General features: G+C 49.5%; 1 protein-coding gene across 3 annotated transcripts in view; it reads left to right on the top strand.

Annotated features, from left to right (window-relative positions):
* Positions 1-18577, top strand: part of RNF220 (ring finger protein 220) — a 239133-nt gene that overhangs the window by 203309 nt on the left and 17247 nt on the right. For 2 of the 3 annotated variants that reach the window (XM_066269389.1, XM_066269388.1), the window contains exons 3-5: positions 7544-7589; positions 11024-11125; positions 16567-16609. In XM_066269389.1, the coding sequence (XP_066125486.1) occupies positions 7544-7589; positions 11024-11125; positions 16567-16609 (191 nt within the window). Of the gene's footprint in view, positions 1-7543; positions 7590-11023; positions 11126-16191; positions 16438-16566; positions 16610-18577 lie in introns of those variants that run through there. The other variant, XM_066269387.1, reaches the window with a different exon arrangement.

Raw genomic sequence — 18577 nt, 5'->3', positions numbered from 1 at the left:
TTAGGGTGGGCCGGACAAATATATCACGTGACTAAGACAAGCGTCAAGAGTGAGTCTTAGATGGATGTAACAGAGGGAATCTGGTCATTTTTTAAAAATAAAACATCTTTTAGACTTAAATATAAATAAAACAGAAATAATGTAAATTATTTATTCTTTCTCTGCGGACCGGTACCAAATGGCCCACGGACTGGTACCGGTCCGCGGCCCGGGGGTTGGGGACCACTGGTTTAAAGCAACCATTTCTTTATGTTCATGTAATCTATGGAATCAGGAATTCAGCCAGAGCACGGAAGGGATGACTTGTGTCTACTCCAGGATGTCTAAGGCCTGGGAAGACTCAATAACTGGGGACTGGGATCGTCCAGAGGCTCTGTCACTCACACATCTGGTGACTGATGTTGGCTGTCATCTGGGACTTCAGCTGGGGCTGTGACCAAAGCACCTACACATGACTTCTCCATATGGACCGGGCTTTCTCATAGCATGGCAGCTTTGTAGGAGCTGCACTTCTTATATGGCACAGACGTTCTAAAAATAAATGTTCTAAACCACAATATGGAAGCTAGTCACCTTTTATAATCTAGCCTCAGCATCATTTAATGTCACTTCTGCTGTACTCTATTGGTCAAGGCAGTATTCAGCCACCTAGATTCAAAGGGGAGGAACAGTCACCCCACCTTTTTATGAGAGAAAGGCAAGCTCATGTTATAGAAGAGCATGTGTGATGGGAGATATGGCTGCAGCCATCTTTGGAAAATGCAATCTGCCACCGAGGAACAGCCTAGTTCAGCTCAAGTCATCAAATTAAACTGATTCTCCATCCGGCTACACTCTCACCTAACCCCATGTGCAGGGTGCAGGGAATCCCAAAGTGGATCAGAAATGGCCCCACCCTCTGAAGCTCATTTTATAGGAGTAAGAGAAGCAGGCAATAGAAACCCTGAGGGATAAATACTGCTCTATAGGAAAGATCAAGCTTTGGGGGCATCGCCAAGGTACCAACCCCAGCACAGAGCAGAGACAGCCTCCTGAGGGAGGTGATGCCCAAACTGAATTTTGAAGGAAGATGTATTATTTATCTACTGCCATGTTACCCCAAACCAAGCAGCTTGAAACAATATTTATTATCTCACAGTTTCTGTGGGTCAATTCAGGAATAGCTTAGCTGGGTAGTTGTGGGTAGTTGTGGCTTCTTGCTTAGAGTCTCTCATGAGGCTGCAGTCAGGATATCAGCCAAGGCTGCAGTCATCTGAAGGTTTGATGGGGACTTCAGGATCCATTCCCAAGATGGCTAACTCTAGTGGCTGTTGGCAGGAGGCCCCAGGTCCTCAACACTCAAGATTCTCCACAAGGCCGCTAGAGTTTCCCTGTGACATGGCAGCTGACTTACCAGAGAGGAAGTTATCCAAGAGAGAGACTAAGAAGGAAGCCACAATGCCTTTTATGATCTAGTCTCAGAACTTATACACTATTTCTTCCAATATATTCGACTCTGTTCATTAGAAGCAAGTCACAAAGTCCAGCCCACAATCAAGAGAGGAGAATAAAATTATAAGCTGTACCTCTTGAAGGAAAGAGTATCAAAGAATCTGTAGGAATACTTACGACTACCACAGAAAATTATACTAATGACTATACTAATAATAATAATACTGTTGAACACTCAGTATATGTCAGAGTATATAGTGGTATTACATTACATTAATTTATTTAATCTTCACAAGAACCCTCTGGGGTAAGTATAATTATTAACTCCATTTTACAGATGAAGAAAGTGAGGTACAACTAATAAAGTGGTAAACATAAGATTTACACTCAAGCAATCTGACTCTAGTGCCCATGCTCTTAACCACACACACACACACACACACACACACACACACCCCTGGGTCTAGTGTGGAAGGGGCAGAGAGTAAAAGAAACATCCTTCTGCAGCTGAGTCCCATACTTGGCTGTGCAGAAGGGTTCCTGGGTAATTTGCTCCCAATGGCAGACTCCCCTCAACAGGAACAGAGAGTAAAGGCAGAGATGGAGGGACCTGCAGAGCCTTGTAAAAGCAGTGCATCCTTAAGGGTCTGGAAAATGGGGTCCTAGCTCTTTCTGCCTCCTCAGGGAGGCCACACTACAGCCTACTCCCCATGACCCTACCTTCTCACTGCCCAGGACATGACTCTGCCCAAGATTTTCTCATTTCACCCCCACCCATGACCCTGTACACTCCCCTCCTCCCTACATCCCCTGAAAGCATCCCTTACTTCCACAACCTTACTCCCAAGTCCATTTCCCCACCCAGAGCTCCCACATCTACACCGTCTCTCACGTCTTATGTGCTGCCTCTCCCACTTCAGTACTCCTCACGTCCAGGCCCAGCCCAGCACCCCGTAACCCCTGGCACGCCCCCCCACCCGGTGTCTGACAGCCGGACAGCGGGATCTGCACAGCAAGTGAAATTCCCGTCGGATCGATAAAGCCGAAGCGCTGGCGGCGACGGGTCGATGGTTTTATCTGTCTCGGCCCCGCTGAGCCCGGCGCGCTGACAGTCCGACCGGCCGGCAAAGGCGTTCAAGGGCAGCCGCGCCCGCCGCCCCCTCCCCTCGCCATTCCTCGCTCCCCTCCCTGTGGCCGCTGCGCCCACCGGACTGCAGGCTGGACCAGCGCGCCGCCGCCCTCGTGATTTATCTGGATTTTTAATTGGAAAAAATTTGCGAATTAATTGATTTCAGGAACTTGCCAATTAACATTGTAATTGGGTGCGTGATAAATTCCCTAGGAGCGTGTCAGCTCCCTGCGGGCTAGTGCGGAGGGCTCCAGCCTTGGCTGCCCTTGCCCCGCCCCTGCCCGCTCTCAGGGAGGCTGGAAGAGAGCAGAAGCGGTTGGAAAAAGATGTGGCACGGGGCTCTCGTTTCTCCTCTTCCCGCCCTTAGCTCCCTGAGCTGAGAGTGGCCTTCTACCAGCTTGTTCACAGATGGGGAAACTTAGTGCTGCAGGAGGGTAGAGCCCAAATGAGAGCATTTCCTCATGCATGGCGCATGGCTGGAGGCTTTCTTTCCCCTCTGCTCCATGCTCCCTTCTACTCTCTGCTCCTCACCCTTCTTTCCTCTTCTCTTCAACTGTCCGCTTTCCTCTCTTGACTGCCTTTGCCTCCTTTGCCCTCCCTCCCCTCCCTCAGCATGCCTCTGCATCACCCAGGAGGGACTGTACCTCCATCAACATGGTTACTCCTCAAGGAGCTCCTCAGGGTAGGCGGGCATTGTGCCTTCTGTCCCCTCTGTCCCCTCTGTCTCCCCACCTCAAGCAGGCTGCTATTTCAGACACGTCCCAGGGCTCACACAGAGAAGTGGAAACCTTCCAGCTCCCAAACTAGGGATGGCTGCTCTTCACAGCCACAGGTGCAAACATAGGTATATGATGTACAGGCACACACACATACACCCATTCCAATACCCACAGATGTACTCACATCCTGAGAGAAACACTTCCCACAGGCACATGGGCACATAGACACCTACAGGAAGAAGAGCCAGAACTCCAGTTGGCAAAGGCTTACACTTTTTAAGGCACTTTTACATTTGAGATCAGAGGTTATGGGCACATACCCTCCCTCAGCCCATCCTCTCTTTCCTTCCCCTCTCAATCCCACACAGGGTTCCATAAGACCCCAGGACTCGGCTAGTTAGAACAAGGAGGGCAAAGTTGGAGTGACAGAGAATAGAGGCGAGGGTTGTCCTAGAGGTAATGGAGAATTAAATTAGAACATCGGTGAGCTGGAAGAAGCTAATGAGGGAGCTGAGCTGTAGGAGAATCACTCCAGAGGCCAGGGCAGAGCGTGATTGGTAGGTAGAAGCAGTGTGGCAAGTCAGGAGGTTGGGCTGGTCCAGGGGACAGATGATGAGGCTGACCTAGCACAATGGCAGTGGCAGTGGGGAGAGGAAATGATGAAAGACTGGTGGAAGAAGAAGCAAGATAACTTAGCTGATGACTTGTTGGGTACTTACTAAGAAGAGCTTTTTGACTTGGGTGACAGGAAGGGTAATGATGGCAGAGAAACAAATAGCTGAGGGAAGCAGAGGCGGATTAAGGTTGGTTGAGGCCCCGGGCACAGAAGAAAGTATCGGGCACCTTACATTAGAAAAAAGTGTAAAGTTGGGGTTTTGCGGGGCCCTTCAGAAGTCTGGGCCCAGGGCGCACACCTGGTGCGCCCAATGTTAAATCTGCCTCTGGAGGGAAGGAAGAGATAGTGGACAGAGCGCTGGGCATGCTAAGGTAAGATGTCTCTGGGATCGTGATGGGGTGGAGGCTGGATGTGTATTGATATAGGAACGCAGGCAGGAACGTAGACAGGAGCTGAAGATTGAGGGCAGGTAGGAGGAAGGGTTACCTGAAACATCTCTGTGGCCCTCAGACAGGAGTTTCTACCCATGGGAAAAGGCCCTGGACATGCAGAGATTGCACAAAGCTGAAAGTGAAGCTTGTCTTGGCTGAGCATGAGCTCAGACACCTTTTCTGGGAGGCTTTCCAGAACTCACTTTGAGGTCTGGCCTCTACGCTGAGAAGCTAGCTCTCTCTGGTCAGTGCTTCCAGGGCTGGAAGGAGCCAGAGGGAGGCTGGGTGACTCTGGAGGAGAGGCAGAGTGTGGAGATGGCAGTGCCCCCACCCCCACTTAAGCCTTATTTAAGGCCGGCCTCGGGTGTTTGGTTGGGTAATGAACTAGATAAACAATTCCCCAAATAGATTAAAACGAAGTATAACTTACAAAGGCGGCTGGTGATGATGGTTTATTCCCGGGCTTCGCACCATTTCTTTATTTCCAAGGATAATTCAGTGTAAATCACCTTAATTAAAAGTGTCAGCCCAGCCCATGAATATTGTACTTAGGAACGCGTTTCCTGGGTCCCAGTTATAATTTAAAACCCATGGATCACTACACTGCGAGTGACTGAGCAAGGGAGGAAATCGTTGGGGGCGGGCTGTGGACACAGGGAATAGCGGAAGGCAGAGCCTAGCCGCAGGGCTGGGCGAGGCCGGCTGCCTGCAGCTCCAGAGCTCAGACCTCTCCTCTCCAAGGCAAGTCCTTCACCAGGTTCCTATCTCTGGGGCACCAAGCACAGTTGGAGGTGATCAGATAGAGGAAAGGTAGGGCAGGGGTTGCAGGGAAAAAGTCTGGGGCAGTACCAGTCCAAACAAGGGAAAGGGAAGAGAATTGCCAGAAAAAGATACAGAGGATTGGGAAAGGAAAACTGAACATTTGAACCCTCAATGTCCCCATTTCTATTCATCAAAAGAGTCAACTAAAGCCCAGAGTCGATAGGACCCTCCACAAAGCACAGGAAGAAAAAGATCTCAGAGCTCTGCCCTCCGTCCTAACCCCTGAGTATCAAGTATCGAGTATCGCTAGGTAGGTAGTCAGGGTGGGCGGTGGAAAAGCAGCACTTTGGACTTTGTCAGACATGAACTCAAAACTGTGTAAGCAGAGAGGTGCCACTTAAGCTGTTAGTCAACTTTGTAAAGTTTCTGTGAAAATTAGAGATAACACTTATAAAGTACTTAGCCCATGTTTGCTGGGTGTGGTGGGTGAGCAATAATTGTTTATTCTTTCCTTTTCTGTTCCAACCCGATCCTGTTTGGATAATACTGTATCTGTAGGTCCAGGCACAGAACCTGACACAATGGTAATGTCAGTACTTGTTGACTGAGCGAACAAAAGAGTGAAGGGATGATGAAAGTCATGAATTCGCAAGCTTCTTGCTCCTCAAGAGCAGCCCAGTTTCTTCTCCGGATCCCCAGTACCTAGATCTGGGCCAGGCATGGAGCAGGAATACAAGGACCATTTATGAACAAAGTATAATTGAATGGAAACTGGCCTGTCTGTCCTTTCTGGTCTATGATGCCCCACTGTGTGAAAAGACAGGCAGACATTTCTGTTTTTATGGTCAGACCTTAGCCTCACCCTGCTGCCAAGTCTGGGGGATCCCTGCACTGTGACATACGTTTCTGAGTGGGTGTATTTCCATGTGCCTGCCTTTGTGGGTGCATGAGTGTCTGGATGTGTGTTGGTTCATTTGGGTGTCTATACCTAAACATGCATTTATGTGGATGTGGGTTGTGGACATGTCTCTAGGAATATAACTGTGCCTGTGCATCTGTCTGCTTGTCTGAGCCATTGGGTGTGGCCACATGTGTCTATGTGACTGTTGTCAAAATGATAGAGAAACAATGGATATGTGTGTATCCGACTTTATACCAAGATTTCTCAGTCTCGGCAGTATTGACATTTTGGGCTGGATAATTCTTTGTTGTGCCGGGCTACCCAGTACACTGTAGGATGGTTAATATCCTCTAATATCCTCTACCCACTAAATGCCAAGAGCAAACTCCATGCCCCAGGTTGTAACAATCAAAAATGTCTTCAGGCAAAATGGCCCCAGGTGAGAACTACTACTTTTTCTGCATCTGCCTATGTCTTTGCCTGTACATTGGGTGTCTACGTCTGACCCAGAGGGTGTTCCCTGTGTACACACCCAGTAAGTCCATATCTGCCCCCTGTGCTCTGCCTTGAGTGTGCATCTGTGTGTCTTTGTGCCTTGTGGCTCTCTGTGGGTGTGCTTTACCTGGACAGCTTGTACATGTCTCTGCAGGGACCCTATGTGAATGGGCTATGTCCGCCTCCATGCGTGCATCAGCCAGTGCCTCTGTGCGTGTATTTGTGTGTGGGGGGGTTGACTGAGTGCACGTGCGTGAATGTGTGAGCACAGATGTGGTGAGCATAGTGGGGGCAGCAGGGAGGGAGGGACAGGAACAGGGATATTAATGTTTCTGAAGTGGATCTGATTTGATACGTCTTGTTCCATTGTCAGCATCTGTTTAGCGGGGATTTGTAATACTTTGTGGCTCTGGATCACTCATGCTTAGCACAGGATGTGGCCTTGCATACCAATTTTGTTATTAAACACAGTCCTTGCCTCCCCCACAGCCCATCCATCACCTCCCACCCCCCCGCCCCCGCCTGCTCCAAGCCACCCACCATATTTCAGGGCCCAGCTCCCGCCCGCCTGCCGCGCCCGATGCCGGAGGGCCTGGGGCTGACAAATTGAATCAGGGGGAGATCATTCCTGGCCTAACGCAGTTTGCAGCGTGTTGGAGGGAGAATTGACAAGAGCCATGTCAGCTCCATCACCCCAATCCCATAGGAACTAAGAGCAAGGCTGGGGACAGGGGGTGGAGGGAAGAGGGCATTCAGGACAGGCAGAATCCTCAGGGCTGATATCAGGAGTCAGGTAAAACCGTTTCGCTCAGATCCACAGGGGAGCATACCATGCCTAGTTTTTTATCCCTTTCCCAAGAGCTAGCTTGGCCCTTAGCCCCTGATGGACCCTGAACTAGGGAGGGCTAGCTGGGGTTGAATGGGCTGGGTGGAGCTTGGCCAAGCTGGGCTGGGCTAGGCTGGCAATGCCGTCTCTCTTTGGGGTCTTCTTACTATTCTACTCTTGCATGCTCTGTGTAGCAAGTGGAGTGGTCACCCTGTTCTCTTTTTTCTTGGCAGCAAGAATTCCCTTCTGAAGGATGCTATGGCTCCAGGCACTCCCAAGGTAGGTGGCCAATTGTGTGTTTTCCTCCTGTCCATCCTAACCTAGGCCCACCCAGAACTGGCTCTTCTTGAGGATAATAAGAGCTCTTCCGAATCCCCAGCAGTCTGTAGGGTTTGAATATCAGCCTGATGCCTAAGGCTGCCCTGTGTGCTTGAGTGTATGTGTATATAGTCTGAGTGTGAGCCAGCACATGCTCATCTGATTTCCTCCTCTTCTAATCAGGACAGGGGTCAAAGCCAAGAATGGCCTGGGGTGTGGGGGACCCAGACTCTAAGGCTGGGATACTCAAGGGAGGAAGGTGAGATATAGCAAGTAAAGGCAAATATAGAGGTACAAGTCAAGACAGATAGCACAGGGCCTTAGACACCAGACTATTGAGTGTGTGTGTGTGTGTGTGTGTGTGTGTGTGTGTGTGCATGTGCATGTATATGTGTGTACACTTCATCCTGAGGGCAACAAGGAGCCAGGGAGGATGCTGGACTCATTATGGAGACTATGAAAGAGAGGCTTGAGAGCATTAGATGGAGAAAGGAGAAGTGAAAGGCAAGTAGCTGGCTCAAAAGAGGGGTCAGAGAGGCCTCAGCACAATGGCATGATTTGCACCAATAACTCCCATAGGTGGCTGCCGGGGCAGATGGTACTGCTTTCTCAAAGGGGATGATTTTGAAGGAGTAGGGATCCAGGGAGGAAGCTAAGCCTACTTCATTGGTTGTTCCCATCCCCACCCCCTTCATCCTTTCTCAACAGTTCTCATGATGACTCAGACAGACTGGTATCCCTAGCCCTTTTTATAGGGAGTGAGGAGAGTGTCAAAGCTTTGGGAATGGATGGAGTCAGTCAGGGAGAGTGTGTAGAGAAAGGAGAGCAAAATCCAAGAAGAGAATCTGGGACTCCTGCTCTGGAGGTCACAATAAGCTACAGCAGACAGGGAAGGGGCAGAGGAGGAACAGTCACAAGTTAGAAGGGGCACAGAGAGCATGGTATCCCAGACCCCTAAGGGAAAAAGTTCCAAAACATGTGGGGTAGTCAGCAGTCAAACAGAAAAAAGCTGGAGAAGGACCATTGTATCTAGATGCCTTAAAGGCACTGGTGACCTCTTTGAGGACAGTTCTGGGAAAAGGATCCAGAGCGACAATATTACATCCAGGGCTTGGCCCAACTCCCCTACAGGCCTTTATAAAGGATGGGGCGGAGGGACCTTGCACCTTCATTCAAGAAATCACCCAACACACAGCAAGCTGGATAGAGGAGAGACAGGGAACTTAGTCTAGCCTTGGATCAGTGCCAGCCATGGCCAAGGAAGCAAAGCCCTGCCAGCCATAAGAGAAAAGGAGGGGCGACAGACAGCTGTGGATCGTAGAGGGGGGAGCCACACTCTCTGAGCTTGGTGCACCTCACAGCATTCAGTGCTTGTGGTTACAGAGAAGGTGGGTCATGCTGCCCGTTCAATTATTACAACCACTGACACCTGATAGCCGAGTGTGGCTGGCAGGGGTGTGCTAAGGGCAAACAGATGCAACCCATGTCCATACCTAGTCCCCATGTTCACAAGTGCACACACACCCAGATCAGAGCACACAGTCAGGAAGGTGAAGCATGCAGATTCCTGCACCACCCACACGTATTGATAACCGGACACTGAGGCAAGGGCCACTGCTCAGTCACTTCCAGACACGTGCTCGCACTCCCAAAGCTGACTGTTTCAGGGTCTGTCCTCTGCCTTGACCGAGGCTTTAGGGAAGCAGGTCATGGATGGAAGAGGCATAAGCTAGAAGGTTCAAGCAAGAGACTGAGAAGGCAGGGACAAGGAGGGAGGGAGGAGGAGGAGAGGGCGAGGGGGCCTTCGACAAGATTGATGGCCTCGTTGCCATTAAGAAAAAAATTAGCCGGTGGCGGCTATCATATTAAAGGGTGAAGAAGCCGTGAATTATTTTCTTAAAGATCTTATCGCTTACAATGATAATTTTACCTTCCAAAAGGCCACTTTTAATGAGGCGAAGAGCCAGGCAAAAAGTCATGATTTAATGCTGAGATTTTTTTTTTTCAAAACACATTTTACTGCTTTTTGGTCCATGTTTAAAAAGCACTAGTGACCTTTTTTTATTCTGCTTGCCCCAGGTGTAATGCTGAGGCCTCTCAGGGCTTCTAACCTAGAGAGAATGAGAGGAGGGGGAAATACAAGCATGAGCTTTCTTACGGTAGGAGGCAGGGGTACGTTGTTTCCCCCTCCTCAGTATCCTCCTTGGGACCAGAGAAGGGAGGGACACTGCCTGAAAGCCCACCTCTTTTCCGAGCTGGGAGCCAAGTCATGTCACCCATCAGGTCTCCCTCTGGGCCTGGGTGGGTGAAGAAGGGGGTCCAAGTTGCAGGGAATCCCATCCCAGTGCCTTCCCAGCCTCCCTCCTCCGGCTCTGGGGGTGAGGCCCAGTCAGGGAGCCCTGCCAACAAGCAGCTGCCCCTCCCTTCCCAGGGCCCTTGCCTGAGGATGTGCAGTGCGGCCACCGCATGCGGGTCACATCCTACGGCTCAGTCGGAGATGAAGGATAAATGGCTGCTCCATCTTTCCCAAATTGCTTTCTTTGGGCTGTCACTGGCGATTTGGCATGGTTTTCTAGGCTGGGGAGGCCTCCTAGGGAATTGTATGCTTCTGGCTCAGAGCTGCGCAGGCTGGAGAAGGTGGGGGGGGGAGTATGGATTGCTTTCAGGCCTCCAGGCCCCCAGTTTGCAGCTGAACAGGCCTTGGCAAGAGCCAGCAAGAGCAGGCTGAACGTGCCATGTGGTATTTAGAATTGTGATGCTCGCACACAATTTAAAGCAGACAGTTTATTAATCTAAACTGCAGGCGTATGTAGAAGAGGCCGTGTAGGATTGACACGGGAGGATTAGTTTTGCTGGGGTTTTTGCTAGGGTCATCGTCGCAGCACAAGGATAAATGGACCCAGCGTACATCCATAACCACATGCAGGCAATTCATACATACTATTTAATTTACTGTCTCCGTAGCAGGGCTGCCATCAGCCTATGTCAGGGGCAGGCAAGGTGGCCAGTATGTGGCTTTACTCCCAACTCTTTTGGGGAAGGGGGGTGGCGGTTCTCAGAGTCTCTGATCACTAAGGGAGAACACAGCATGTACCATCTGTGCCTGCTGGGAATAGACTGGGAGTCTGCCCCACTGGAGTAGATATTAGTTGGGATCTAGGAGATTAGGGCCCTCTCAAGGGGGTCTCTATCCATCCTGAGAATCAAGCCATTCTCTCCCACAACCACACTCCCAGGACCTGACCACATACCTTCAGAACCTCAAGTGGTCCCTCCATCCCTCTACCCTCCTTCTCTCTGCCTCTCTCCCAAAAACTCCTCAGAGGTAGAAATTCTGGGGGACTGATTGTAAGTCTCATTCCACCTGAGGCCATATGTCCTTTATCTTCTTCTAGTCCCTCCTGTTGTCTGCTTCCATCAAGAGAGAAGGAGAGTCTCCAACAGCATCTCCACACTCATCTGCCACTGATGACCTGCACCACTCAGACAGATACCAGGTGAGGAGTGGGTGGGAGGGGCGTGAGAAGTAGGTTCACCACGTGAGAGCTTAGCGGGCATGCCTGGTGCTGACTCTTCCCTCCTCAGGAGGCAAGAGGAAAGGCCAGCACTGTTTTTGGTTCCCTCTGTGTCTAGTCCTCCAGAAGGCACAGGTGTCAGGGAATGTGCCTTCCACAGATGGAAGAGACACCCAAAGTCACCAGGGCTTTGGTGGGCTCTAAGCAACTCTGAAGTGTCCCATCTATCAAGAGCTATCCTATAGGGTTTTGTTTCATGAAGTACCCAGAGACATAGCCCCAATTCATCTGAAGACTTCATACTTCATAACCATGATCCCCTGAGCAAATAACCATTCAATCCTGCCAAACCTTGGTATCGAGCCCAGATAGCAAGAGAGAGACAGACAGAAAGACAAAGAGAGACAAGAACAGAGACAGAGGTAGGTGGACATTGCCTGTGAGGGCCGTGGGCAAACAGGGAAGGGGATAAGCACACAATCCTAAACCATCAGAGCAGGAGCAGGGCCTATGGGTAACATCTTAACTCTGTTTTAACCTTTGTGGTGGGAAGGAGAAAGAACTTCCCCCAGAAGCTTCTCCTTCTAAGAAGAGGCAGGACCCTGCCTTTGGGAGTCCCGGTCAGATGGAGGAAAACGGCCCTGTTCCAAGGAACATTTGTCTAAGTGACAACAGGCCTTCTCCAGGAGCCCCACTGTGAAAAGGGAAAAACAGCCCTAACTCAGAAGCCCGGATCTGATGCAGAAAGACAAGGCAGCAGGGACCTATAATCTGGGGCAGAGAACCAGCGTCACTGCTGCACATGTAAAACCTGTGTTGAGATTAGAGGTATTCTCTCTGAACACCCTTGCTTTCAGCTGACACAGCCTGGTAATAGGGTGCAGAGCTTGGAGTGGAGTGCCAAGGGTGAGCCGGACACCAGCTGCCACTGGCACCTCCTCCACTGTATGCCTTTGTATGGGACTCAAACTGCATAGCCCAAAGTGCCAACCCTGGGGAGGGACTCCTGCTCTCATGAACCCTGATTTGAGGGAAGCACTCAGTCCACTGCCTGGGAGACATTATCCTCACTCAACAACCCTGGTTTGAGATGGAGGAATGAACCAACCCTAGGGAATTCTGGCCTGCTATGGAGACAAGGCTCTGCCCCAGAAAGTTTCCCTCAAAGGGATAGATAGAGCCCTGCCTTCAGGGACCTATCTCTACTTCAGTCACAGCATTCAGCTTCGCCATCTGAAGAACTAGGAAAAAAGTAACCATCAGACATAGGCATGGCTTGCTAAGGCACAGCACCAAGGCCTTCCATGATTTAGATTCAACCTGTATTCCCAGCTTGCATACCTAATACTGCCCTCCATGAATCCTATGGGCTATGCTCATTGAATCAATGCTAACTACTCCCTGGCTGCGCCATTCCTTTCTTGCCTCTACATTTCTTCTAACAGGACTATTTTACCACCCCATCCAATTTTTATTTATCCTTCAACAACCTGTCCAAAGCCCATAACCTAGAAACCTTTCTGGATTAACTATCTCTTCTCATGACCCTGGTTGTCCCTATTAATGCCCTTATCATTTTATGTTTTGATCACCCCTTTAAGTGTGTTTTGGTTATCTACTAGTATATAACAAGCCATCTAAAACTTAGCAGCTTAACATAATTTGTTATATCTCATAATTCTATTGTTTGACTAGGCCTTTCCTTACTCATGCAGCTCATTCAGCTGGAGGACTGGCTGGGCTGAAAAGTCCAAAATGGTCTCATCACATATCTGGAAGATTGCGAGACCGTAGTTCTCTTCCACATGGCCTCACATCTTCCACTAGATTAGATCAGCTTTCTTACTTGGCAGTCTCAGGGTAGCGTCACACCAACAGGACAAAGGACAAAGCTACAGGCGTCTTGAGGCCCAGACTCTGAAATTCACACATCACTTAACAAAGCAAGTCACAAAGATAACCCATGATCAACAGATGAGATGATCAAGGGATAGAAGCCGGTGCAAAGAATTGCGGCCATATTCAATCTATCACAATGAGCCTGATTCTTCCACTAGACTTGGAGTCCTTCCAAAGCAAGGACCTTGTTTTATCCTTCTTTACTCCCTTCCTTTACTCAAACATTTATCTGTAATCACTCATGCTCAGCCCAGTGTCCTTGTCTTCAAGGGATTATATTTGCAAATAGATCATTATAGCCCAGTATTTTAAGTGCTATGACAGAGGTATAAATAAGTTTCTAGGATCTCACAGTGGATGGAGGAGACAATCAGAACAAGCTTCACAGAGGAGGTGATGACTAAATAGGGTTTCAGAGGACAAGTTGGAGTTCACTTTGGTGATCAAGTAATAAAGAGTACCCTAGTTAAAGGCAACACTATTTGCAAAGGGCATAGTAGTATAACCCAGATGATGTATTTGGAGACCTGCTATGAGTTCAGTTTTGTTAGCATGTAAAACACAAGGAAAATTGGTAGAAGGTGAAGCTGGAGAGTGCCCAAGGACTAGCTGGGTATCCCATGCCTTGATCTTGATATAATGCCTGGCATGTAGTAGTTGCTCAATTATATTGGATTTTTTTTAATCATCAAACTCAGCCTCAAAATTAGGTGTTATTGTTTTCTTGTTTGTATTTCCATTTACTTAGCCCCTGCTGGGTTACCTAACCTCTTAACCATTACTTCACTTTACCCTTATAACAACTGTACACATTAGGATTCATTTCCCTCCAATTTATCGCTAAGGGAACAGGCCCTGAGAGAGAAAGTAGCTTTTCTAAGAACACATATAGGGTAAGGCAAAAGTAGGTTTACATGGCCCTGGCCGGTTGGCTCAGTGGTAGAGCATCAGTCTGGTGTGCAGGAGTCCCAGGTTCAATTCCCAGCCAGGGCACACAGGAGAAGCGCCCATCTGCTTCTCCACCCCTCCCCCTCTCCTTCCTCTCTGTCTCTCTCTTCCCCTCCCACAGCCAAGGCTCCATTGGAGCAAAGTTGGCCCCGGGCGCTGAGGATGGCTCTGTGGCCTCTGCCTCAGGTGCTAGAATGGCTCTGGTTGTAACAGAGCAACACCCCAGATGGGCAGAGCAGCACCCCCTGGTGGGCGTGCCGGGTGGATCCCGGTCGGGCACATGCAGGAGTCTGTCTGATTGCCTTCCCGTTTCCAACTTCAGAAAAATACAAAAAAAAAAAAAAAGGTTTACAGTTGTTTGTATGGAAAATATAGTAAACAAATAATAATACAGAATGAACTTTGTGTTTTGCATACTCACAGCTATAAACCTACTTTTGCCCTACCCTGTATATTATTAAGAGGAACAGAATCAAGATTTGAACTTGAGTATGTCTGAATCCTAGATTGTTTCCAAGCCCTGCAGTGTGATCAAGGGCATCCCCACATATATCCTCCTCCCTTTCCCACTGTTATCTCCTGCATGCTAAACCCTTTGCTGGGCAACTAGATAGAGGTAAGCTCCCAAGAAGAAGGGACAGATATGTAAACAATTAAAGTACACAAGATCAGAGGGAAGCCAAAGGATTGAGAAAACTCAGAGAAGGCAACTAACCCAAACTTGAGAGAAAAGCAAAGCCTTCCCAGAATCCTACAGGATGAACAACAGTTAGCCAAGCAGGGGGTATGAAAGCATGGAGGATAATCTAGCCTAGAGTCCAGAGCATAGAGTGCTCAAAGAATTATAGGTAGCCCTGCAAAGCTGAGTGTTGGAAGGCAAAGGGAGAGAGCTGGAGGGCTAGAAGAGTCTGGAGAAGCAGACAGAGCAGGTCAGAAAAGGCCAAAGGCCTGTATGCCCTGTTGCAGATCGCATAGGTGGAGAACCACCGAAGGGTCAGTTTAAAAAAAAAATTATTAATTGATTGGAGACAGAGAGCGATTGATTTTTTGTTTCACTTCTTTATGCATTCACTGGTTGATTCTTACATGTGCCCTGATGGGGACCCAACCTGCAACTTTGGTGTAACAGGAAGACGCTCTAACCAACTAAACTATGCCGTCAGGGCTGAGACAGGGTCAATTTTGAACAATACAAAGGTCACAGTGTGTATTGTAGGCAAGGATGGGTTACAAGGAGAGAAACTGCAGGCCAGAAGTCCAGGTGGGAGACAGGTGCAAATTTAGGAAGCTCAGTAACATCCAAGATAGGTATAGCCACTAAAGCACTGAGGGATGGCTTGCCTATGCCAAGCACTGTGCTGGGCTTGAGTTCACCTATATGATTCTCTCATGGCGCCAACCATCGTTAGTACACAGATAAAAATTTGTATGAGTGATAATGTAGGGATGGAAAATATTTTAACGAGAGGAAAAGAGATTCCTCAGTAGACCTGGAAGGTTGAGATACACAGAGGTAGAGATGCTAATTTTTTTTTTTTTTTTGAGAGAGAGCTTTCAAGTTAGACTCTTTGCGATCTAGAAGATGGAGTGGTGTTAAATAAGCCGGTGGGGTCAAGCACCACTCTCAAATTTCTGGTGTGAATACACCTGAGTGGACAGTGGAATCTCCTTATGAACTGGAACCCAGGAATAAGGCTCCCGTTTGGGGGATGTCGAGTTCCACCTTGACTGCGTGGGTAGGGTGTGCGGTGCCTGTGGGAGCTCCAGGTTACGTCCAACAGACAGCTGAAATGTTGGGAATCCTCTAATAACGGGACTGCTGAACTGCAACCAAGTGCCGGTGGGACAGTTGGGACTTGTGGTGGGATAGTCCACGGGCGATTAGGAATTGGACGCCTACTCCCCAAAGAACAGCCTGGCTGCCTTGGGACAGCCTCGCGGCACGCAGGACCACGAACTGGGGCTCCGAACAGAAGGAGCCCCGCGCTAGGAGGGGTCGTGGAGCGGGATGGGAGGACCGACCGTGCCAACGCTAACCAGGACGGGTAGGCTTTGCCGGTGATAGGAGGAGCCCTAGGGCGGGCCCAGCCGGTTGCTACCCGTGTGCGAGCAGCTGTTTCCTTGTCCTGGTCCGCCTCTACCCCCCCCCCCCCCGCCCCATCTTGAACTTTCACCCTCGGCGCGCGGCGACGACCGTCACGTGATCAGGGCCAACATGGCCGCCGCCGCCGCTGGGAGCTGAAGTGCCGCCGCCGCCGGGCAGCCGGGGGGAATCCGCCTGCATCGCCGCCCTCGCCGGCCGGGCGGCCGCGGGGCCCGGAGCGCCGGAAGCCGGGGCTAGGACGGCACCGAGCGGCGGCCACGGGGTCCCGTTATAGCAGTCCCCGGCGGCTATGCCGAGGGCCCGGAGCGGCCCGCGGAGCAGGGGGGCCGGCGGGAGGGAGGAAGTAGGTTTGTTTACGGGCTGTTTGGGGCGGGACAGGCCTAGACCGGGGTCGGTGCTAGGGCGGGGGCCAGAACTCCAGGCCGCGGCTGACGCTCTTCTTTTTTTGTATCTGCTCGGGATCTTCCCCTAGACCTTCCTGCGAGTGCGAGCCAACCGGCAGACCCGACTGAATGGTGAGTCTTGCCCAGCCCCTCCCTCCGCCCCACCCCCGGCCTCCTCCCTCCCTCGCTGCCTGCAGCTCCTGGCTTTGCCTCGGTCTCTTCGATGTTAGGGCCCGTTGGCTTCTTCGGAGTCACAGCGCCTGAGTATGTGCTAACTAAGGTGGCCGCCCTCAGTTTCTCCGTCTGTCTAATGGAGGTTATGGTTCCCAAATCTTGCCCAAGCCTCTATAAAGGCCTTGAAGAACCCTGGGGGGCAATAAGTGCCAGAGAATGAGGAACAAGCTACACAATTTCACTCGGGAGCTCAGCTTTGAATTTGCAAACTGCTGGGACCACACTGTACAAGCTGGCAGGGCGCTGAGAATGTTTTTCTTCCAGTTTTTAATCAGTGCCCAGTAGTGTGAATACAGCCTCTCTGCTGAGACTTGACAATGCAGTGTGATCTGGAGTTCCCACGGCAACAGGAACTAACTCATCCCAGGGCTCTTTGAGTTATCAGTCGGCCCACATTTCACAAAGGTGATCAGCGTGAGCTCAACGGCTCTTAGAGGCATTCTCTGAAAGCGCACCGTGTATGCACTACCTGGCAGCCCCCCCTTTTGGATTCAAACCTCTGGAGCATTCCTATTTGCTGAACACAATTGAATGATCCTGGCTTTTGTGCTGAGTAGGGTGTGGTGTGTCTAGGGTTTGGCAGTAGGGGCTTAGGGCCTCTGCGCCAGCTGGTAAATGATCCCCAACTCCTGCCACTTAGTTTCTGCTACTAGGATGAGCCTCAATCTGGTAAAGAGAAAGCATTCATTATGAGCTGGCACCATGTTAAGCATCATCATAACACCTCAGAGGAATGTGTTAACACATGTTTTGTAGGTAAGGGAACTGAGGCTTGCAGAGGTGACAATGATTTGTTTAAAATCACACAGCTGGGATATAACTGAGCTATGAATTAAACTGAAATTTGTTTACCTCCAAAGCCCGCACTTCTCCAACCATGTCATGCTACCTCAGAGGTTGCCTCTGGGTATGGAGCAAAACTTTCCCTACCACCGTTGGTTATTTTGGCGAGAAGATAATGGAATTTGCCTTGTTTATCAGAGAATTTCCAGGTGATGTTTAAGCCATCAGGGTGCTTTCCCGGACAACAAGGATCTGCTAGCCTGGGTGGCCTGGGCGAGGAGAAGATCTAGTATCATGCCTTCTTTAGCAGTTCTGAGAGATTCATTTCTTTATTCAATCATCAGTGTTTATCATAGTCCCCTTCTTACCAGAGAGGTACTCCCTTGAGCTCTAGGCAGGATTTATTCTCACACTGCTTCCTACAGGGTTCTGGCATTCTGGGGTTCCTTGTTCCATGCCTTTCTGATATCTACCATCCCATCTCCAGCCCAGCAACCATTTGCATCTCATGGCACACATAAACTAGTTACTAAAATTCTGTGACACCCAATAATATATTTTTTGCCAATCTAACCCCCCAAAAAGTAAAATTTTTTATTCATTCATACTAGATGGCTGTCATTTTTTTATTTAATAATCTAAGGGAAAAGAGATTATTATCCCTGACTAAGTAGTCAGGTTTGTATGTTTTAAAAATTCTTGTAGTAGACTGACCTGCGGTGGTGCAGTGAGTAAAAGCATCGACCTGGAACACTGAGGTCACCAGTTCGAAACCCTAGGCTTCCCTGGTCAAGGCACATATGGGAGTTGATGCTTTCTGCTTCTCTCTCCCTTCTCTCTCTCTCTCTCTCTCTGTCTCCTCTCTCTAAAATGAATAAATAAAATCTAAAAATAAATAATTAAAAATTCTTGTAGCACACCATTGAAAATCACTGCTCTAGAATGTCAATGTGACTTGAGCCTAAGATTCCAAGGGTTAGGGCAGTTAAGGTGAAGGACTCTAGATCTTTGTCCACCAGAACATGATCACATCTATAGCAAAAGCACAGAAAATTGAAGAGATGGATCATGATACAGACCAAG

The sequence above is a fragment of the Saccopteryx bilineata genome, chromosome 3 (assembly GCF_036850765.1).
Source record: "Saccopteryx bilineata isolate mSacBil1 chromosome 3, mSacBil1_pri_phased_curated, whole genome shotgun sequence".
Taxonomy (NCBI): domain Eukaryota; kingdom Metazoa; phylum Chordata; class Mammalia; order Chiroptera; family Emballonuridae; genus Saccopteryx; species Saccopteryx bilineata.
Note: the sequence above shows the minus strand (reverse complement) of the source record. Positions and strands in the feature narration are given on the sequence as shown.